We start from the raw sequence: 20560 nt of genomic DNA on the forward strand, positions 1-20560 counted from the left end.
GTTACAAAGTCAACTACACGTTCTTCTGTTTCTAACCAATATTTTTGCATCTGTCTGTAGAAAAGAGAACAGGCTTGGCCTGTCTCGCCCAGCACGTCCACTTCGGCAGCTGGTAGAGAGAGCACCTCGACCCACCATTATCAATGCAGAGAACCTGAAGGGGCTGGATGAACTAGATAATGATGCGGATGATGGATGGGCAGGTACAGTACCTCTGTCATTTAGCTTCAAGCAATGACTTAGCAGGTAAAGCAAAGTAACTGCTCCTCCCTGCAGAGTGGAATTGCCAGAAAGTTCTAGTGGCTCTATTTCACTACTGTAGAATGGATAAGGGGGAGAAAGGGATGGTCAGTGCAGTTGTGAAGGTGCTCTTGGTGTACATGATGACACAATGGATCCTTCTGATCCTTCCATCACAGGACTCTAGGAACTGGATCTGAAGACTCCTAAAAGCTGATAACACCAAGCAGCAGTAGGATATGAGAGCAGTGAAGAGCTAGTCTCACCTTTTCAGTTCTGGCAGTATGCAGTTATGCAGTTTAGTTTGATAGCTGTCTCCTTACTTGCAGCCTTCTTCCCTAAGCTGTTTACTGCTTCTATTTTGGGATCAACCTGCTGTTTAGCAGTGTGATTTCTTGCTAATCATGTAATTTCCAGAACCTGTGCTGTGTCTATTACAGTGCTGGAGAAGGTATGAGATTTCTGAGGCAGGAACTTTTTCTTTTTTCTAATGTGCCCCTTTTCCAATTCTCCCTTCTCAGGCATTCATGATGAAGTGGATTACTCTGAGAAACTGAAGTTTAGTGAAGATGAGGAAGAAGAAGAATCTCTTAAAGATGGACGGCAGAAATGGTAAGAACTGGCTGCATCCACATCCATGAAATTGAAATTTTTGTATTTTCTTTCTCCCTGCTTATACTGATTTTGTTGATTCCACATGCCAGTCTTTGAATGGACCTCAAGGGTGTGCATTGGGTCATAGAGCTAAGTGCCAAGCTGCGCAGCAGTGAACAACTCCTTAAGCACCTTGGGAGGAAAAGCCCATTGCTTGGACTGGTGTTTGTTTTGTTTAGATTCTTTGTTTCTGTTACAGTCTGTTATCGTTGCTGCTTGATGAGGGAGTCCTCAAATGCTTTTTGAGGCAAGTTGCAAATGTAATAGCAAATCTTTGTTTTTTTTTTATGATAGGAACAGCTGGGATCCCAGAAGGCAGCGGCAGTTGTCCATGAGCTCTGCAGACAGTGCAGATGTCAAACACACCGTGGAGGAAGGAAAAAACTGGAGCGACTCAGTCGGTTTGTCTCGGTCAGTCCGGAAAGTGCAGGATTCACAGCAGCCACCAAGGAAGATCAATGGGTGGAACTCTACGTCTGAATACCAGGTAGTCTGAGCTGATGTGCATAAGCTTGTTCTGCTGAGCTAGTGGATGTGACATATCGCTGTCCTTAAGAGGCCTCCCAGACACAATACTGAGAGTGGCACGTTGATGAATTTCGCAATTCTTTGCTTATGTGTACTGCACTGCCACTAGCAAGAGAAAATTGAAGCTGGTCCCAAGCAGTGGGGCTGTCAGACAGAAAATGGAGATACTGAAGTAGATAGCAGTGACTCCTCACTGAAAGGGGATTTGTATGCATGAGGATAGAGAAGGATGATAGCAGGCAAGAGGGGATTTTTCTCATCATGGGATGCAGAGCTCAAGGTAGGGTATACGTTTGAGTCATGATTACTGAGAAATGTTTTTCCTTTGGTAGAAGCCCTCACAGGGAAGTGCTCTGAGACAGCAGTCCCTTGAGGATAAAGAAGAAAAACTGCCACTGAGACAGAAATTTGTGCACTCTGAGATCTCTGAGGCTGTTGAACGGGCCAGGAAGCGAAGGGAGGAGGAGGAGCGGCGAGCCAGGGAGGAGCGTCTGGCAGCCTGTGCTGCCAAGCTGAAGCAACTTGATCAGAAATGCAAACTGGCTCAAAAGAGTGGGGAGACCCAGAAACACACAGAGAATGAGGACGTGCGACCCTCAAACACAGAGAAAAATACCGTGCAAGAGAATGGTCATGCTTTCCGTAGAGGTACAGAAGCATTGCTTGCCTTGTAAAAACTGTTTTTTGTTGTTTTTTGTGTGATTGTGCTGAACTTTCCCCTGAGCTGAGGGAGAGTTCCTGGAAGAGGGAGCATTTGGGGGTGGTGCCTAAGAGATGAGCTGCCTCATGTATTCTGTGGGGTATTTTGGGCTGATGATGAAAGTTTACTTGAGGGGAGAGGAGGAAAAATAAAAAGCAACCTAACTATTAAAACAAGGAAACAAGCATGAACTTCCTTGCTTATTTTAACCATGTCAATTAGCTGTGCTGTCAGAGTCCTTGTTGGAGTAGGCCTCCTAGACTTGCCATGGTCAGATGATGTTATTTGTGATGAGGCTGCTGGTCACAGCATCATTTTATTGGGAAGTGTTAACAAATTCAAGGAGTAACAGAGCGAATGGACTTTGTCCCACAGTGCTGAAGCAGAAGGCTGATAGCAGAGGAGGATTTCAGAATCCAAAACAAGAGCTGTAAGGGCAGATCACATATTGTGAGGTGCTACATATGACTGTAGTAAAGTTCAACCACGTAACACAATCAGGATGTGTCTGCACTTGGGTATATTTTCTCTGATGTATGCACAAACTGTGTTTTGGGCAGGACTCATCAAGGCTTATTTTCCTCTCTCCAGCAACCCCTGAGTTTCACACGCAGGATGTCTCTGGCTATCTGGAAGAGGAGACTCCTGCCCCAGCAGCACCTCAAAGCAGCAGTGAGGAGGAACTCAGAGAAGCTCCATCCCCAGCACAGGAATTTAGCAAATACCAGAAGTCTCTTCCCCCACGATTCCAGAGGCAACAGCAGCAGGTAATAGGTGTTACTCCTTCCCCACCACTTTGGACCCCTATGTAACAGCTGTCTGCCTGATTTTCAATGCTGTCAGAGTCAGGTAACCAACCGATCCTTGGGCTGGGAGGTGACAGCTGCTGGTTCTCCTCTAGCTTTTTTTTCCCTGTTCTTGATCACAGATGTCTACTATGTAACACCCATGAAAGGGCTCCCTGTGTAGGTTACATGATTTTTTTTTTTTTTTGCCTCTTATGCTGGAGCTGTTGTGCTAACAGTTTTCTGTGACTGGGGAGAGGCGTGGGCAGGCCAGGTTTCTCACTTGCCTGGGAGAAAAGTAGATGCTGTCAGAGATGTCGACTTGTCTGGCACTGTTGTCTCTGCATCTCCTGACAGTGTGACATCTTAGGACAATGTGGTGTGTAGCAGAGCTCTGATTTGCAAATGTGTGCATGTACTGAAAGCCAGGGACTTCCACCTTCCTGTGTTCAGGGTCAAAAAGCAGTAGTGGCTGTGTTGGTACTTACAGATCCAGCAAAGTATCTAACGCTTTTGGCTGGTAGTAAACCTGGTGGATTCCTGTTCTTATTCCCTGTCACAGAATAGAAGCTGGTGCTCTTCAGCACTGCTGCAGTGACGGGGTGCTGAATATTCAGGCCAAGGGAAAGGAGGCTGATTTCTTTGGGGACCAGCCATTTCCATTTGATTTAATGCTTTCTGTATGCTTACTCCGTTTGGTGTGGGTAGCCATTTGCCTGCCAGGGTTGAGAGTTGGTTGAACTCTGCTTCTGGACTGAATGTGAGAGGTATAAAGTAGTACGCTTCTTGTTCCATTTCCTCCTGCCTTTGCAGAGGTAGGTGATTTTTTACATCTGCTCTGATTTTCTATACAACTTAGTTTCTTTCTGTGTGAGGCTCTTGTTGATCAGTATTTTCCATGCAGCACAAGTATGTATTTGTCTTGTTTCATAGACAATTCTTTCTGGGCACTGAGAAACTAGTCTGAATTGCTTCACGTGTCTTCTGTTTCCCAGCTTTGCAGTACTTTATATGTCATGTATGCTATCCAGCCTTCCCTGCGGCAGCGAGCCTCTCTCCTTTGGGCAGCAGCAATACTCAGGCTTGTTATAACAGTGTTAATTGTCAGTCTTCATAGAATAACCATTTGAAATGTGATGTTATCAACTCCCCTGCAAACCTTAGCAAAGAGGTGAAGATTTGACTTTGCTTGGAAGCTTAATTACTCTCATGGCTATTCCCTGTGACATTTTCATGAATCAAACGTGCAGCAACAGATGTTGGTGTTACCCTTAAGAGATGCTCTGGAGCTAAAATAATTGGATGTCTTTGCTGTCATACCATTAATACCTCGGGTCATTGTTACTGGAAGAACATTAAATTTTCATTGTATTTTCTCCCCCCCTTTGTGTTGTTAGCATGTATGAGGCAGTTCGTATATTAGGTGGCTTGTGTTGCAGTGGTTTCATGAAAAGAAAAAACTTAATGCCATCAATGCTGTCTTTTATAAAATACTTTATCTGGAAGAGTAGGTAACCTAATCTTTGTGTTTATCGTATTTTCCTCTCCAGCTGTAATGACTTTCAGTTTTAGATATAAGTTTGCCTCTTGCACTGCATTAGGGATTGCCTTTTTTGTAAACAATTACTGTATTTGACACTGTAAGCTCAGTAAGAAAAGCGTGGTGACAAGCTTGACAGGTAAACAGGTGTATTTCCTGTTAATTAGAGCTGTTCATGTTTTGAGAACTTTCTTCAGTACACAGAGCTCTCTTCAAATACTGGTTCTTCTTGGACCTTAGGCAATAGTTAAATGTTGAGTCAAATTAACATCATAACGCTCCTCATCCTAAAGGAAGGTAAGCTGGCCATGTGGGAAATGGAAAACAACCCAGCGGTGTCAGTCCATCTCCAGAGGATGCACAGGAAATACTATGAAATATTAACAGCTCTCCTGGTTGAATTTAGAATGTTCTTATCTAATCTTTTTGGCTAACATGAATAGGACTATTATGCACACACACTAAATAACTTACAGTGGCATTTCCTTTAAGGAGCAATGTCTCCTGAGGTATTTAGTTCTAGTTAAGGGATGATGTTTGACAGGAAACTGTCCTGTATCTTGTGGAAATGCTGAGAAAAATATGAACTCCTGTCTTGAAGCTGATCTTTTCCATTTGAGTATGCAGTGGGGCTATAGTGGTGACCTGATCTCTTGGCTGTGTTTATTGTGTCCTGGGTAGTTTAAGAAAAACAGCACTTGCTGCATTTTCTGTTTGTGGTGAATTGCTTGTAACTGCCCTGCTTTCCTCTCCAAATTGTTTTTGAGTCTCTTACACAATGAATGCATTTTCTTTGGTCTAGTCAGGTTGCAAGCGTGGTTTCTTGTACCATGACAGTTGATGTCAAATGGCCCATCCTTCCTCCCTGCAGGAGCAGCTGTACAAGATGCAGCACTGGCAGCAGCAGCAAGTCTATCCTCCTCCATCCCATTCCCATCGAACTTTCTACCCACCACACCCCCAGATGCTTGGCTTTGACCCTCGCTGGATGATGATGCCCTCTTACATGGACCCCCGCATGGCTCAGAGTCGCGCTCCTGTGGATTTCTACCCTTCAGCTCTTCACCCTTCAGGTGAGATACTTTCAGTGTTTCCCTTTATCACAGCAGTTGATTTGGTCCAGTATCTGGAAAGCTACTCTCAAACCTAAGACTTCAGGAGTTGGTTTTCCAGATTTTAGAATGGGAGGATTGTCTTACAGTCTTAAAGCTTCTGCAATTGCCCAGGTGTTCACTGTCCTCAGGACTGGTATTTCAGGTGGTTTCTGGTCATTGGGAAGGATGATCTGTTGAGATAGTTATGGCTCTCGTAACCTTGCTGTGCTTTGTCTCACCTCAGCCCGGACTTCTTATCCTGTCTGGCTGGCTGCAGTAAACCTCTAGGGATGAGAAAGTCAGTTGTGATGAGGACTACTGAGTAAACAAAGGAGGTTAGGAGGGAGAGCATGTTGCCTGTCCATCTTCTATACTGTATTGTGATATCTTCCTTAACAACTGTGGAGCCTTAGAGGGTTTAAAGATAGATCTTCCCCTTAAGAAGAGTAGGATCAGTTTGGGAATGATTGGCATTCAAAGTAGTGGGAAAATCTGTAGTTTCTGGGAAGGTGGTAGAAGCACAGAGCTTAACTTGTTACTGATCTTCAGAGATATGAATATAAATACTAGGGTGTATAAATTACTCCCTTGAGTCTGTGGTTTGTTTTCATGCACCTGCTTGCTGCCAAGCCTGTGATGGTGTGTAGTGAGCAAGCTGGTCTCTGTAGGCTGTATCACCTGCTATGTCAGTCCAGGTGTGTTTCCCAGCTGTGTATTTCCCAAGCACAGGCTCCTCTCTGCAGAAAGGTTTCTATGGCTTCAGTCATCCGCAGTCCAGGAAGGAAGGGGAATCAAGCTAGTGCTAGATTGTTAATTCTTCCTGACAGTGAGATAGTAGTGTTAACGATACAAACTCTGTCATGACCAGGAATTATGAAGCCCATGATTCAGCAGGACTCCATCGGTGGGAACAGCTGTCGATCTGAAGATCAGAACTGTCAGGCAGGTCAGGTGGAAAGGAAGGCTGCTCCCATGGACCCAGTGCCAGTTTGGGGCCAGGAGAGCTATGCATCTCTGCAGAGCAAAGGGTACTCCCTGTCACATCAAAAGCAGTCTGACAGCATGACCATGGAGGGGCTGCATGCCAGGTGAGTGCAGATCTCCCCGTCCTCACACGTGCTACGGTGGGAGGCCATTTAATACTAGAAAGCAGGCTTCAGAGTTGACCTAAAAGATGTCAGACAGGCCAGGATACTGATCTGGTAGCACCCTTACCTTGCTGAGTTTCTTTGTTGTGAAGATGCTTGCAGACTGACTTAACTCAGTTTTTCTGGCTGATGCTGGTCCAGACTGACCAGCTTGGAGCCTTGTGGGGCTGCCTGTTCAGTAGCAGTTGCTTGTCATTTACATGGATTGGTACTGAAAATAATTAGTCAAATAGTTGTCATTTCTTGTTTGTTTCCTAATTCTTTTTGGACTTCCTGAATTCGGTTACTTGTTAGAGGGCTGCATTTTCCTTTATTTCTTAAGTTTGCTGCCCATGATAGGAACTGTTTTCTTTATCATCCATTGATTTGGCAAACCAAATAGTACAGCCTGGGGCCATAATAGAATAGAATGCCCTGCATTTGGGTACTTGCAGGCTCATTGTCTCATGATGTAGAACAAAACCTAATTTATTTTCTTGTACCTCTTGTGCTCATCTTGAGCCCTTGGGTGCACGCTGTGCTTTGCATTAGCTGACTGTTTTATGTTTGCTGTTTCCTTCATAGAAATGGCAGTTCTTACTCTTCCTCTCCTGGAAGGCCAGAGAATCTGAGTACCCAGCGAGATCTATTTGAGGAGAGAGGGGAGGAATACTTGAATGCTTTTGACAAAAAGGCCCAAGGAGACTTTGACAGCTGCCTGTCTTCTCAGAGGCTAGGCCAAGATCTCTTATTTCAGCATCAGGAGAGTGTGCAGGAAACCTGTCCTTCCAGCAACCGCCATGCAAGCTTGAGATGTTCACCTCTAGAGCCTGATTTTATCCAAGCAGAGAAGAAACCTGAATATAATGGCTGGGATATCAGCCACCATCAGAAGCCTTTAGAGCCTGCAGTGGAGATTACTGAAGAAGTTCCCAGAAATGAGCAGTCGTTCACTGCTGACCCGTGGAAGAAAGAAGGCCCTAATACCAAACAGCCTGCTGAGGAGACAACAGAGTGGGCCCCTGAGAACCGAAGCACAGGTGTTCAACAGCAGGAGCAAACTGGGAGGACACGACGATCAGGCCCAATCAAAAAGCCAGTCCTGAAAGCCCTCAAGGTGGAGGAGAAGGAGAAGGAAATGGAGAAAGTCAAACTGGAGGGAGAGGACACCTCACGCCATCTGAAGGAGAAGGTGACTGTTCAGAAAGTGGAAAACGAGTCAGATGATTCCGCAGCCTTACTGAGCTCCACGCGTTATCTGCTGGATGACAAAGGCTCTTCCCAAGCCAGCCTTGCCCGAGAGGCTGAGAAGTCACAAGAGGAAGAAGAGGAGGAGGAGGAGGAAGATAAACCAGAAAGAACCTGGGAGAACAAGCTCTCCAGAGAGTCCAGTGATCTTCCTCCCACGAAAAGAAATAACTGGATCTTCATTGATGAGGAACAAGCCTTTGGTGGGAGAGGTCAAGGGCGTGGGCGAGGGAGAGGCTTCAGGGAATTCACTTTCAGGGGTCGAGGCACTGTTGTGAGCAGTCGGGGAGTCTATAACAACCAGCGGAGCAGCCGAGGGCGAGGGCTCCGGGAGTTCAACCAACCAGAGGATTTCCCCAGGGGCAAGCCAAGGCGACGGATTGCAAGTGAGACACATAGTGAAGGGTCAGAATATGAGGAGCTCCCCAAACGTCGCCGTCAGAGGGGCTCAGAAAACAGCAATGATGGCTCTGTGCTGGACAGAGAGGACAGTGATTTGAAGAAGGGGGACTTCAAAGAGTCTTGGAGGTCCAACAAAATCTATTCAGATGACCACACTAGTCTCGACCCTAAAATGAGGGCTCCAAGAGCTTTTGGGAGGTCACTGCCACCAAGACTAAGCAACTCTGGCTATGGGCGAAGAGGTTTCATGGGCAAGGAGCCAAGCCAGTGGCAAGGCAGGAGTGGGGGAGCGGGGTGGCAGGAGTACAGCCACACCTCTCCATCAGATGCTTTTGGGAGCCGGCAACAGTCTGACAGAGACTACATTCAGGATTCTTATAAACATGTGGATTCTTTCTCTAGCCGGGTTTTTGATGAGAGCCATCTAGATGACAAGAGGCACTTCTTCCAAGAGGATTACTTAGCAGATCAGGAGAACATAGAGAACAGGCCATTCAGAAGGCGGCGTCCCCCCCGTCAAGACAAGCCCCCACGCTTCAGGCGCCTCCGGCAAGAACGAGAATCAGTCGGTCAGTGGAACCCTGATGAAGGAGGCCCCAACCTCCTGCCCAGCCAGTGGCCAGGACGGCCCAAATTGAGCACTGCAGAGAAGAGCAGCATCTCGGGCAGACGGTCCCCTGAGCTGTCCTACCAGAACTCCTCGGACCATGCCAATGAGGAGTGGGAGACAGCATCTGAAAGCAGTGACTTCAGTGAGCGTCGGGAGAGGAGAGATGGAGTTTTGGAGAGTGAGGGCCAGCTGGAGAGTGGCCTTGGGAGTGGCAGCTTGGGAGAGAAGAGAGAGCTAGCAAAAAGGAGCTTCTCAAGCCAAAGGCCGCTGGTGGACAGGCAGAACCGCAAGGCTGAGCCAGCAGGATACGTGGAGCAGTCTGTCAGGACTGTAGGAGCAGCTTCACGATATGAGAGCCAGCAGAATGGGACGCTCATAAAAAGTAAAAGGTAAAGTTGTTTTATTATGTGCATATGTTTGTTATCTGCTATATGGATAACAGGTCCATGGAGATCAGCTGGCATGTGAGTGGGGAGCTGTTGCCCGTATCTCTTCCAGTCTAATGAAGTTATTTCCACCACTACTTATCCATGCTTAATGTCTGTATTTACCTGAGCAAATATTTTCTTAGACCTTAGCAGGGTCTGGTGTTGAATATTAAGGCAGTGCTGTGCCTTTCTAAGGTGACGGGAGGAGTTTCTCCTGTGAGTACTGTAAGATAATTCTGACACTAAGAATCGGTTATTTTCTCCGGTGCGTCTTGTGAAGAATCTCATGATCCACCAGCACTGAGAAGAGAATTCTGAGTTATCTGTACCTTGCTTCTGAGCTGCTTTGATGGCTACTTTTTTAACATTCTTCTTTAATAAGAGCAGGAGGTAAAGGTTCTTGTGAAGCTTCATCATATCAAGCTTAAAATGGTCATAAATAGGCAACTTGTGCTTTGTGATCTTTTGTCTTGTGTCCTATCTCCGCCAGCTTTGGAGAAACAGGGAAAGAAAATGGGGCAAAATGATTTTTGTGGGGGCTCAGCATTGCTGTCTTTCCTCCATCTATCTCCCTTTGTCTCACCTTATATATGGCAGGGTATGTGTGCCAATCACAAAGAAGAATGAAGAAGTTAGTAGGCTGGTGTCACAGGAGGGTGGGAGATACTGATTCAGAAGCACAAAGCCCTCCCTGCAGGGGCAAGCTAGAATATTGGCTTTATTGCAGGGGCAGCCTGTTGGTTGACTCATGAGTTCAGGTATTGTTCTGTTTTCAGCCCACTTACCCAGTAGTTCTTGTAATGGACTGTGTGCTCAGAATTAATATCATCTTCTGTTGAGCAAACAGTGGGGAAGGATGAGGTGTGAGTAGAAACCTGATAAGGAAAATACAACCCATGCATTTTTATTTTTTTTCTTGCTGCTTTTCATCTTCTAGAGATGAACCTGATTCCTTTCTCTTCTTACCTTGCAGGTCTCCAGAAGAAGGAGGGGGCCTTGGCAACACCAGTGGTGGGAGCAGCCACTCCATTTACAGCCTGGATAGGGCCTCTCTTGCTAACTCAGAGAGCACAGAAGGGCCAGGGAAAAAGTCAGAGAAGGAGACGAAGTCCACTGTGCAGAGAGCAAGCGAAAAGGGAGAGACGTTGTCACAATTTGAACTGAATTATGGAAGTGAGTAGCGTTGTCTCTTTTTTAGTTTCAAGCGTTAACAGACTGTAGCTTACTTCAAGCCTGGCTAGTTCAACCCACTGTAACTTTAAATATCAAGTTAGATTTTCTTGAACAAGAAAATTCCAGAGTTTCTAAGTGGGGACAACATGGAAAGCACATAACATTAAAACTCAAATTTTTAGCCAGATCTAGCTCGATTTCCTAGATGTTTCTGCTATAGAAAGTTTGGTTCCAGAGAGAAATGGGGCTGTTCTGTGTTTTGATTTGAAGTGTTACATTTCAAACCCCAAAATCCTTTCATGGCAGGAAGGAAAAAGAGCATCTAAAGGGGGGAACCTGGATCCTGAGCTTCTAGCAAGCAGGCAAGAAATAAGTAGCTCTGAAAATATTGGCTTTAACAGAATATCCTGAGTTGGAAGGGGGCCTATAAGAACCATAGAATCCAACTCCTGGCTTCACACAAGATGAAACTTGCTCTTCTTTCCTCCAGCTTTTTGCCATTAGTGGAACTGAAACTTTACACCCAATGCTCATGGATAATTTCTAAAGGTGGTTGTGCCTGCTTTATCCTAGCCAATACTTAGAGAGGTGTGAGATTCATTTCCACTGCCAGTACGTCTGAAGTGACCTGATCTGCTGTGTTTCCAAGTAGCCCCACCTGGATCGTGCTCACCTTGAGGCGAAGTCTTGGAGGATAGCATGACTAGTTGATGTCAACAGGCAACTATGGTTTTGTTTTCAAAGCTTAGCTGCAGTGCTGCTGATTAAACTTTCTTATTTGTTTGTAGCAAGTAGATCCTATTTAGAATGCACTCTAAATGAAAATGATTATAAAGCTTCATATACGTACACTTATTTTTATGTACTTTGTTTAGGTACCATCATTGATAATCGGGTGTCAAGCACAGCAGAAGAGAACGAAGTGGGTTCTATGGCGGGTGAAGGCTTCATTGAAGTTCTTACTAAAAAACAGCGTCGTTTGCTGGAAGAGGAGAGAAGAAAGAAGGAGCAGGCAGCTCAGGTGAGGAGTCGGAGGTAGAAAAAAAATTGAACTGATATGTTTTTTAAACTGTTGTCACAGGATTAAGGCCCCAGAAAGCATTTGTGTAAGTGGGAAAATACATGTTGTCCAGAGTAGGATTTATACTGTCTAAAGCTCTAAGCTCTGATCTGGGTTCGTGGATTGAAGAAGAGGAATTAAGCAAAGCAAGTCTGATGTCCTGTCAATTCTACTTTGCTTTGAGCTGCAGCATTCCCTAACACTGGTGGGGGGAGGGGGGAAAAAAGTCATAGCATTTTTTCACTTATAAAACACAATTCTGTTACATGAGTTAGGGGCTTTTCATGGTTGGATTTGATGATCTCTAGAGGTCCATCTCAACTCCTACAACTCAGATTCTGTGTGCTGTTGGCACTTTGAAATCCAGGATTAAACTTGCCAGGAACAGGCTTTATTAATCCAGATCAGTGACAGGTCTAACAGCCTGTGCTTTTTCTATCTTAGGCACCAGCTAAGGCCCGTGTTCTTCAATCTCGCATTCCTCCTCGATTTGCTAAGAAGCAGAACAGCTTGTGCTTGGAGCAAAGTGATGTAACTGTGTCTGGAAGCAGCCTGGGCACAGAAATCTGGGAGAGCAACAGCCCAGGTAAGTTTGGGAGTGTTTGGATTATTTCACACAAGCAGGGTGTATGTGCTTAGGAGGAGACAACTTTCTTTTTTCTGATGTAAATGGGATGGGTGCTAGCAGAACTCCAAAGTGAATCATAGAATCACGAAGGTGTTACCATCAAGATCATCTTGTCTGTCCATCCACCTACTGCCAATATTTCCCCAATAAGCAATATCCCTTAGTACTACATGTAGACACTTGTTGTACACCTCCAGGGATGGTGACTCTACCACCTCACTAGGCAGCCTATCCTCATATCCAACCTGAACCTCCCCTCATGCAACTTGAGACCATTCCTCTAGTCTGTTGCTAGTTACATGGGAGCAGAGGTCAACCCCTACCTCACAACAGCCTCCTTCCAGGTAGTTGTAGAAAGCTGTAAGGTCTCCTGTGAGACTCTTCCAAATTAAACAATCCCAGTTCCCTCAGCTGCTGCTCCTTGTAAGACCTGTGCTCCAGAACACTCACCAGCTTCATTGCCCTTCTGTGGTGGTGCTTCAGGGCCTTAATGGCTTTTTTGTAGTGAGAGGCCAAAAACTGAACCACAGTACTTGAGGTAAAGCCTCACCAGAACTGAGTACGGGGGACCAATCACCTCCCTGTTCTTGTATGTTCAGAACTGTACTGTTAAACTATCCATCTCCCGTTGATGGCCATGTCAGTCTCCCAGTCTGTTCCCTGCATTTGTAAGATTAAGGTTCTAGCATTTTCTAGGCTTGTTGGCCTTGATCTACTTCAGCTGCTTTCTAATTTTGCATTCCTCTTATCCTTCAGCACTTAATAGTTAGTGCCTCCCTTGTTTTACCCCCTCTCTCCAATTGTTCTCGCATTCCTGAAGAATCTCTTTCCTCTGTTGTCTATCCTCAACTTTCTGCAGCCCATCTTCTCTGCCCATCTCAGCTGACAGGGGAGCAGTAACTTGGAGGTAGTGAAAATATCCTTTCCTAAATCTAGAAATGAAATGTTAGTTGTGCAACATGCACAGTGCAGAAGTTGTGCTCACAGTTCTGTTTAAAGAAACTGAACTCTACCCCTGCATTTTCTTCCAGCTCTTTCAGTTCAATCTCCTGGAAGTGATTCCTGGAGCAAGCCTGTAAATACCTTCAATGGTACTGAATCTAGTTCCACTGAGGTAAGTGGCAGCTCATGTGCCATTCAGGTATCGTGTCTGTAAAATTTTAACATAGATGGCTTATGCTTCTCATTGCTCCATCTGTGCTTAGTGACCGTCAGCTCTGCTTGTGCGATTCTAAACTCTGTGCAGTTCTGATCTAAGCTTCATGCTGCTCTAACCTGGAGGGCCAAGTGTTGCTTAGAGTTAGATGTGGGTGTAAGTCTGCAGTAACTGTTTGGTAGGTGTATTCCAGGGTTGTACTCCTAACTGGAAGCAATCTCTGTTGTCCAGGAAAGAGAAATATCATAGATAATGGTTTTTTATGCCTCATTCCTGTGAGCAGTGTGTAGCTATAGCCTTAATGCAGTGATGGCAGAGGAAGTTTCAGAATGTTTCACCTGTGGAGGGCAGAGTTCAGGTCTGGTTTGGTTCACAAGAAGCTTAAGTTTGGCAGTCTTAGCCTACTTGCCATGTGTGCTACTTCCACTTTATTCTGAAGCCACTGTGGGGTTAATGTTTTGGTTAGCCCGTCTCAGGTTTGTGTGGCAGTAAAGCAGTAGCCAAGGGAATGCTGCAGGTGAAGACCCAACTCCTCTATAGTTAACCCAGAATGTGATTTCAAAAGGGGACGTGGTCTTGCCGTTTTCTGGGATATTTTTCCTCCTTTGTGGATTTGGGTCAAAGTCCGGGGCTTTAACGCATTTCGTGCTTTGCATAGCAGGGTTTTAAAGGCAGCCAGGGGGATAGTGGCATTGACTTGAGTGCGGAGTCTCGGGAATCCTCCGCGACCTCCTCTCAGCGCAGTTCTCCATATGGCACCCTCAAACCAGAGGAGATGAATGGGGCTGGCCTGGTGGACCCAAAGCCTGACTGCCAGAAGGAGCAAGTGCAGAAGCAATCTGATAAAAAGGTAATCTGGATTTGCAGCCAAGCCAGAGCACGTAGTGAGAGAACTTGTGAAGTGGTTCTTTTGTTCTTAATAGCACTTTTAAGGCTTGAGATGGGGTTATTTGGTCTTTTTGTCTCAGCCTCTCTGCTTTCCTGTTAAGGATTCAGATCAAGGCTCAGGACAGAACAAGGAACACAAGCCTGGACCAATCGGCAACGAGCGCTCCCTGAAAAACAGAAAGGGTTCGGAGGGAACGGAACGGCTGGAAGGGAATATTCCCCCTGTTAATGGGGTGGAAATTCACGTGGATTCTGTACTTCCTGTGCCACCCATTGAATTTGGAGTAAATCCTAAAGTGAGGATTGAATTTAATTTCATCTTCTTGGTGGTGAGCTTGCTGAGATTTGAAAGGTGGTTTGAGGCAGCAGGATTGCTTAGAGGAAGCTTCCAGGGTATACACTGTGGATTTGCCTTAGATTTCATTGACACAAACCAGGTACTCAAGATGTGTTGGCCAAATGCATAATATCCTTTTGTAAGTAGTGTCCCAGGGACCTGCTGGGGTGGTGATAGATGTGATAGACAAAGTAGTGGCCTTCTAAGCCTTTGTGCCTCTGGGGATTGCCTGCTGCTGAGCGCTGAGAAGCATCTCCATGTTGTCTTCCAGCGAGGCTTACTGAAGGACAGTCTTTAGTTTCTAGTGTCATGATTCAGGCTAAAGTCATTAACCATGAGAAGCAAACTGGTGGCTCTTGGGTCTGGATTTGAGTGTTGTATATTCCACTTCTTCAGGACTCTGACTTCAGCTTGCCGCCTGGTTCTGTTTCCGGCCCTGCAGCTAACCCTGTCACCAAACTGCAGGATGCCTTGGCCAGTAATGTAAGTATCTTTTGTTTTTGTTTCGATTAATCTGACTTAATCCTTGGCTAAATCTCAGGTGCTACCAAACAGAGAAAGCATGTTTCTTTGCAGTTGACTTCACATTTAATGCTCAGGCATCTCATGTGACAAAGATCCTTAATGGAAATCTGTTGCCTCAAGGTAAAAATAAGCATCACAGGCTTGGGAGAGATACAGAGAGCAAGTCTGTTATCATTCAGTGACCTGTGTAAAGCCAGGATGTTTTAGAGATCTCTGAGATGAGCAGTCTCCTCTCCCTGCGACACAGAGGAGTGTTGGTAATGGTTGTGATGGGAATACTGGTGTTTTTAGGTCTAGACTGGCAGCTTCCTCAGAAGATCTCATCTGCCACAGCACAACACAGAACAGTTACCTTGTTAAGACAGGCCCTTCAAGTAGTTTCCTGGCTTGTTCCAGCCATCTGTGTATTTCATTACTATATGCACAGGATTGAGCACACCAAAAGCCCAGATTGTAGCTCAGCTGCAGACAGCAGTTTGAGAAACTTGTAAGGCTGCTTTTGAAATGCCTTCAAGTTTGTAGGTGGTTAGAATTTTTGAGACATGCCTTAAGGGGTCTTTCTTTTGAGAAATGCTCTTTCAGAAACAAGTACTGTGTGAAGTTCAGGTAAGATCCCAAGTATGTGTCTTCTGCAGGTTTTATGTTACTGAGTCTAGTTGATGTTTAAATGGACATTGATGTAACTCTATGTAAAGGGTGTGGTTGCACACCTTCAAAACTCTGTTGATTCCATCACAGTGGAATAACAGTTCCACAATAACAGAGGGGATAACAGTTCAGTGCAGTACTTAACTCCTGCTCCTGAGGCTTGAATCCTTTGAGGTGTATTTACTTTAGCTGCCAGCTGAGGCTGTATTACCTCTTGAATTTCTCCTTGAATATTCACCATTCACCAATCTGCTCTCAGGCAGGGCTAACGCAGACCATTCCCATTCTGCGAAGAGATCATCACCTTCAGAGGTGCATTGGCCTGAATCCAATGTCCTTCCCCACCGCAGAACTTACTCTTAAGGTAAGTAAGCTGGCATATGTGCTTGTCCTCAAAGTGGGTACCTTGTCTGCTTGACCAGAGTAGTGAGGGTGGAGTGGTCTTTCTCCCTGTTTTTAGACACTGCTAAATCTGTAGGTATTTCCTGTATTAGTGAAGTATATTCGCTATTTATCATGGATGAAGAGGGATGAGTTCCAGCAGTCCTGGGTGCTGAAGTCCTCGTTAATTGTAAAAGTAAACATGTGGCAGAGCTTTCTGAGTAGTGACTGTCTCAATAAGTGAGTAAGGTGACTCATCAGTGATCTTAGACACCTGTTGTTTAAAAACAACAAAAAGCCAACAAAAAAGAAATACCCCTCCTTGCCACCCCGAGAACAACTTATCAAATATCCAGGGGGATACTTACCCTCAGGGAATGGATATGAAGCCACTTGATCAGAGATCTGTTAGCGTTCTACTCTGATTGGAGTGGGTTTAGACTGAATTAATAGTTTACAGATGAGCAGCTCTAGACCTCAGTATTATCCTCCATGTTTGAATTGTCTGCAGATAATTGTCTACAATTATCGCCCTTCATTTCCGTAGATGGAGTCTGCTCGTAAGGCTTGGGAAAACTCTCCTAGTTTACCAGAACAAAACTCTCCAGGAGGTGCGGGCTCAGGCATCCAGCCTCCTTCCAGTGTTGGAGCTTCCAATGGTGTCAGCTACAGCTCTTTTGGTGGAGTTTCTATGCCTCCTATGCCTGTGGCGTCCGTAGCACCTTCTGCATCTATTCCAGGTATGGAAAAAAAGAAACATACCTGGAGTCTGGTTCCTGGGTCCCAAAGGACCTCTCTTGAATGCAGTGAGAGTTCTTCTCATTTCTCAGTTCAAAATGGATAATGAGTCAGCCATTGTAGCTAATTTGTTTAGAAAACACTCTATTTCCAAGTTAGGTCATTTATTTCCCTCACTCCCACCCTGGCAAATTCTTCACCTCATTTTGTTTGGAGATCCCATGTTCAGATATGCAGGCACAGGAATGGTGTACTGCTTTCCTCTTGGTGCCGCTCAGGGTAAAAATGGCTTTTAGATTGCTTATGTGAAGGTCTCAAATATCCTGTTTGCCCTTTCTGTTCCTCCTAGCTACAGATTTGCGGTGATTGCAGAGCAGGTTTCTGGCATATAGGAAGAGTTTGGAGCAGAGATTGCCAGTTCCTGAGCTGTTAGTCTTAGTGGGCTGGTGGGTCTCTATTGGGTGCTGTGCCTGCACCTTAAATTACAGCCTCTCTTCTCTGATATTTAGGTAACCATATTCCACCCCTGTATCTGGATGGCCATGTATTTGCAAGTCAGCCCCGCCTGGTTCCTCAGACGATACCTCAGCAGCAAAGCTACCAACAAGTAAGGGAGACATGTAACTAGCTAATGTTTTTTCAAGAAGTCTTCAGGGTGATGTGTAAGAAACAGTGTTTATCTCTCTGATAGTCCAAGGGATCTAGTCCAAGTTCAGGTTGTGTATTAGGAAAAGATCACTTGCTAAGAGGGTTCTTGGAACAGACTCCCCAGGGACGTGGTCACAGCACAGAGTTCTAAAAGCATTTAGACAACATGGTTGGACATGTCATTTATTTTCTTTAGGTAGTCCTGTGTGGAGGGTAGGAGTGCAAGTAATTGCAAACTTGGTGCTCTGTGTGTGTACTACATTGGTCCCCTTATGTATCCATCAGATGCCTCTTGGAATACTCTTCTCTCTCAGGTGCCTGTGCAGTTTCTTTCCCTGCCATTGTGCTCCTCTTTTGTAGGAGGGGCTGTGCAAAGCTGCAGTATAGGTCATTGTCATGGTACGTTAACTTATTGAGGAAACTGATGGCTTTATAATAGCCTAGGAGAGATTTTGATTGCTCTTGTACCTCTCAGTGGTCTCAATTTCTTCCGTAGGCGGCTGCTGCTCAACAGATTCCCATTTCCCTCCACACATCCTTGCAGGCCCAAGCTCAGCTTGGCCTGAGAGGTGGTCTGCCTGTTTCTCAGTCCCAGGAGATGTACAGCTCCATACAACCCTTCAGGTAACTACAAGAACTGCTTACTGTTCTTGGAAGAACATACTGTTCCTTCAGTAAGAACTGAAGGAATGAGACATCCGCTTCAGAGTTGGGCTGGCTATGGGATTCATATATTCTCTACCCTGTGGTTTTTTTTTTATATTAAAGAGGGCAAGGGATCAAGGTGGTTCTTGCAGGCCTCAAAAATCTACTGGAGCTGGTTGAATCTTTTAATTCATGATTTCTGCTTTGCAAAACTTCTGGTAAATTGAGTCCTTCCTTTACTACTAAATCCAGAAGATACTGTGCAGAGTATTAATATGAACTTTGGATGGGACACACTGTCATTTTGTTGAAGACTCCTGCAACACAAGGACAGAATTGCTGAGAACTGTTTGCTGACTGGAAGCCAGATACCTTTTGTTAGGCATTGTGTTTGTAGTCTCCAAAGGTTTTCTACATAACAACTTAAGAACTGTTTTTCTTCTCCAGGTCTCAGGTGTATATGCACCCCAGTCTGTCTCAGCCCAGCACCATGGTCCTGACAGGAGGCACTGCTCTAAAGCCTCCATATTCCGCCTTCCCAGGCATGCAGCCCTTGGAGGTGGTGAAAACCCAGTCTGGATCTCCCTATCAGCCCTTGAATGGAAGCCAGACCCTGGTTTATGAAGGCCAGATAAACCAAGCAGCTGGTATGGGAGCCTCACAGATGATGGACTCTCAGCTTACACAGGTTAGGAGCAGGGCTTGCAAGTCTCTCTTTTATCACTTGTTTCTGAGACTGGGTTGTAACTAATAGCTGCGTTAAATCGTGTTTATATGAGCTCAGTTCATTGTAAAGAGGTAAAAGGCTTTTTCATGAGATTCTTCTATGAGCTGTTGCTTCAAAAATACAGCATCTTATTTAATGAGATTCTTACTAATTACTTGCATGTCCCCACTATGATGACCTTTTACACTGAGAGATGTCCTCACCCTCCAGACAAACGCTTTGTGCAGAATCAAACCTTGCAGTGCTTCCCAGGTAGAAGGCTCTGATGCGATGGTTGTCTTAAAAGTACTACTTCTAAGAGCCAGAGCCAGCAGGGTAATTTCAGCCTTAAGTTTTTGTTATTTTATCCCAAAGTGATGTCATGGTACCTCCCAAATGCAGCAGTTGCAATTACTGCCAGATAAATCAGAACAAACAGGAGGTTGTTGAGACATGAGCTGCTTCTTGTAAATACCCTTTAATTATTACCATAATCAAATTGAAATTCATTGCAGAAGATAGAAAGAGAACCATTGCTTTTTCTGGAGATGCTTTGGTGTGAAAGTAGAGCAGACTTCATGGCTGGGCTATTAAAGCTGCAAAAAGAGTGTCTGATGCTGTCAGATCTGTCTGACACTGCTGTTGGGTCAAGAGAAAAATTACACGTGCAGACAAGGAGGAAGATTGAAAAACTGGATGAAGGTTTTGTGCAAGGGGAAAAGTGCAGTTATGTTAATAAGCTGATGTGTTAAAAACCCAGCTGGCAGAGTGTCGGCAGTGCTACCAGCTCGTGATTTTTCAGTGTAAAATTTCCTCTTGATACATTAATTTGCATTTACCCTGTGCCAGACTGCACTATTTTTGAGATTCTTTGTAGCAATACTGTGCTTTCAGGATATTAGGAGAGAGCATCTCAACCCAATGCAGCAAACACTGCTACTTTAACTACATGTCCTTATCATACAGCTAACGATGCCTGTGCCTGGCTCCCAGCTTCCGCTGCCTCGTTATGGCTCTGGCCAGCAGCCCCTGATTCTGCCACAGTCCATCCAGCTTCCTCAGGGGCAAAACCTGTCTGTAGGAGCTCCCCGAAGAATTCTTCCTCCTGGATCACAGCCTTCAGTTCTTGCTGCCAGCAGGGAGGTGAGGATTAACTGCAGCTTTCCTCCTTGATCTTGCTTGTTAATGAAGAGACTAGCTTGCTGGGGATCCTTAAGTCTCAAACGCAATTACTGGTGTTAAAACGAAGGAGCCCTTTTCTTCTCATCTGGCACAGGCCAGCAGTCTTTCAGGTTTTACTGCTGGTCATCATTCTGTTTCCGGAGAGCCATATCTTGCCTCGATCCAGTTTGGAGTCTCCAGTTTTATTACGTGTTTACACAGGTTTCCCCAGAGTGCTTGAGGGGTGGTGAGCTCCAGACACAGTTGGAATACTGCCCAGATATTTCACACTGTTGTGAAGCTTTTCCATTTGAGTAGGTATATTAATGTCATGTCTGGCTTGATGGATTTGTATCATAAGTTTGTCTATTCTAGGGTTGAGAGAGTACAGCAATTAACTTCCAGGTTTAGAATTTGCTTGTGCTGCTGGCATGTTCATTTAATACAAGCAGATCTTTTTCACTTTAAACCCTAGTTTTCTTCATCTGAAAAATGTTTCTTCTTTTAATG

The 20560-nt window shown here is 45.1% G+C and overlaps 1 protein-coding gene across 11 annotated transcripts in view; it reads left to right on the forward strand.

The window, feature by feature from the left end:
- The window catches only part of PRRC2B (proline rich coiled-coil 2B), a 43733-nt gene that overhangs the window by 17379 nt on the left and 5794 nt on the right, over nt 1-20560 (forward strand). For 5 of the 11 annotated variants that reach the window (XM_015879017.2, XM_015879018.2, XM_015879019.2 and 2 more), the window contains exons 9-29: nt 61-203; nt 762-852; nt 1189-1381; nt 1755-2070; nt 2714-2889; nt 5319-5520; nt 6410-6629; nt 7254-9317; nt 10330-10529; nt 11405-11550; nt 12034-12175; nt 13249-13331; nt 14032-14223; nt 14363-14557; nt 14995-15081; nt 16031-16135; nt 16700-16892; nt 17400-17497; nt 18035-18162; nt 18631-18871; nt 19856-20032. In XM_015879017.2, the coding sequence (XP_015734503.1) occupies nt 61-203; nt 762-852; nt 1189-1381; nt 1755-2070; nt 2714-2889; nt 5319-5520; nt 6410-6629; nt 7254-9317; nt 10330-10529; nt 11405-11550; nt 12034-12175; nt 13249-13331; nt 14032-14223; nt 14363-14557; nt 14995-15081; nt 16031-16135; nt 16700-16892; nt 17400-17497; nt 18035-18162; nt 18631-18871; nt 19856-20032 (5392 nt within the window). Of the gene's footprint in view, nt 1-60; nt 204-761; nt 853-1188; nt 1382-1754; nt 2071-2713; nt 2890-5318; nt 5521-6409; nt 6630-7253; nt 9318-10329; nt 10530-11404; nt 11551-12033; nt 12176-13248; nt 13332-14031; nt 14224-14362; nt 14558-14994; nt 15082-16030; nt 16136-16699; nt 16893-17399; nt 17498-18034; nt 18163-18630; nt 18872-19855; nt 20033-20272; nt 20365-20560 lie in introns of all 11 variants that reach the window. The other 6 variants (XR_001558669.2, XR_001558668.2, XM_015879021.2 and 3 more) reach the window with 4 other exon arrangements.

This window comes from Coturnix japonica, chromosome 17 (genome assembly GCF_001577835.2).
Source record: "Coturnix japonica isolate 7356 chromosome 17, Coturnix japonica 2.1, whole genome shotgun sequence".
NCBI classification, from domain to species: domain Eukaryota; kingdom Metazoa; phylum Chordata; class Aves; order Galliformes; family Phasianidae; genus Coturnix; species Coturnix japonica.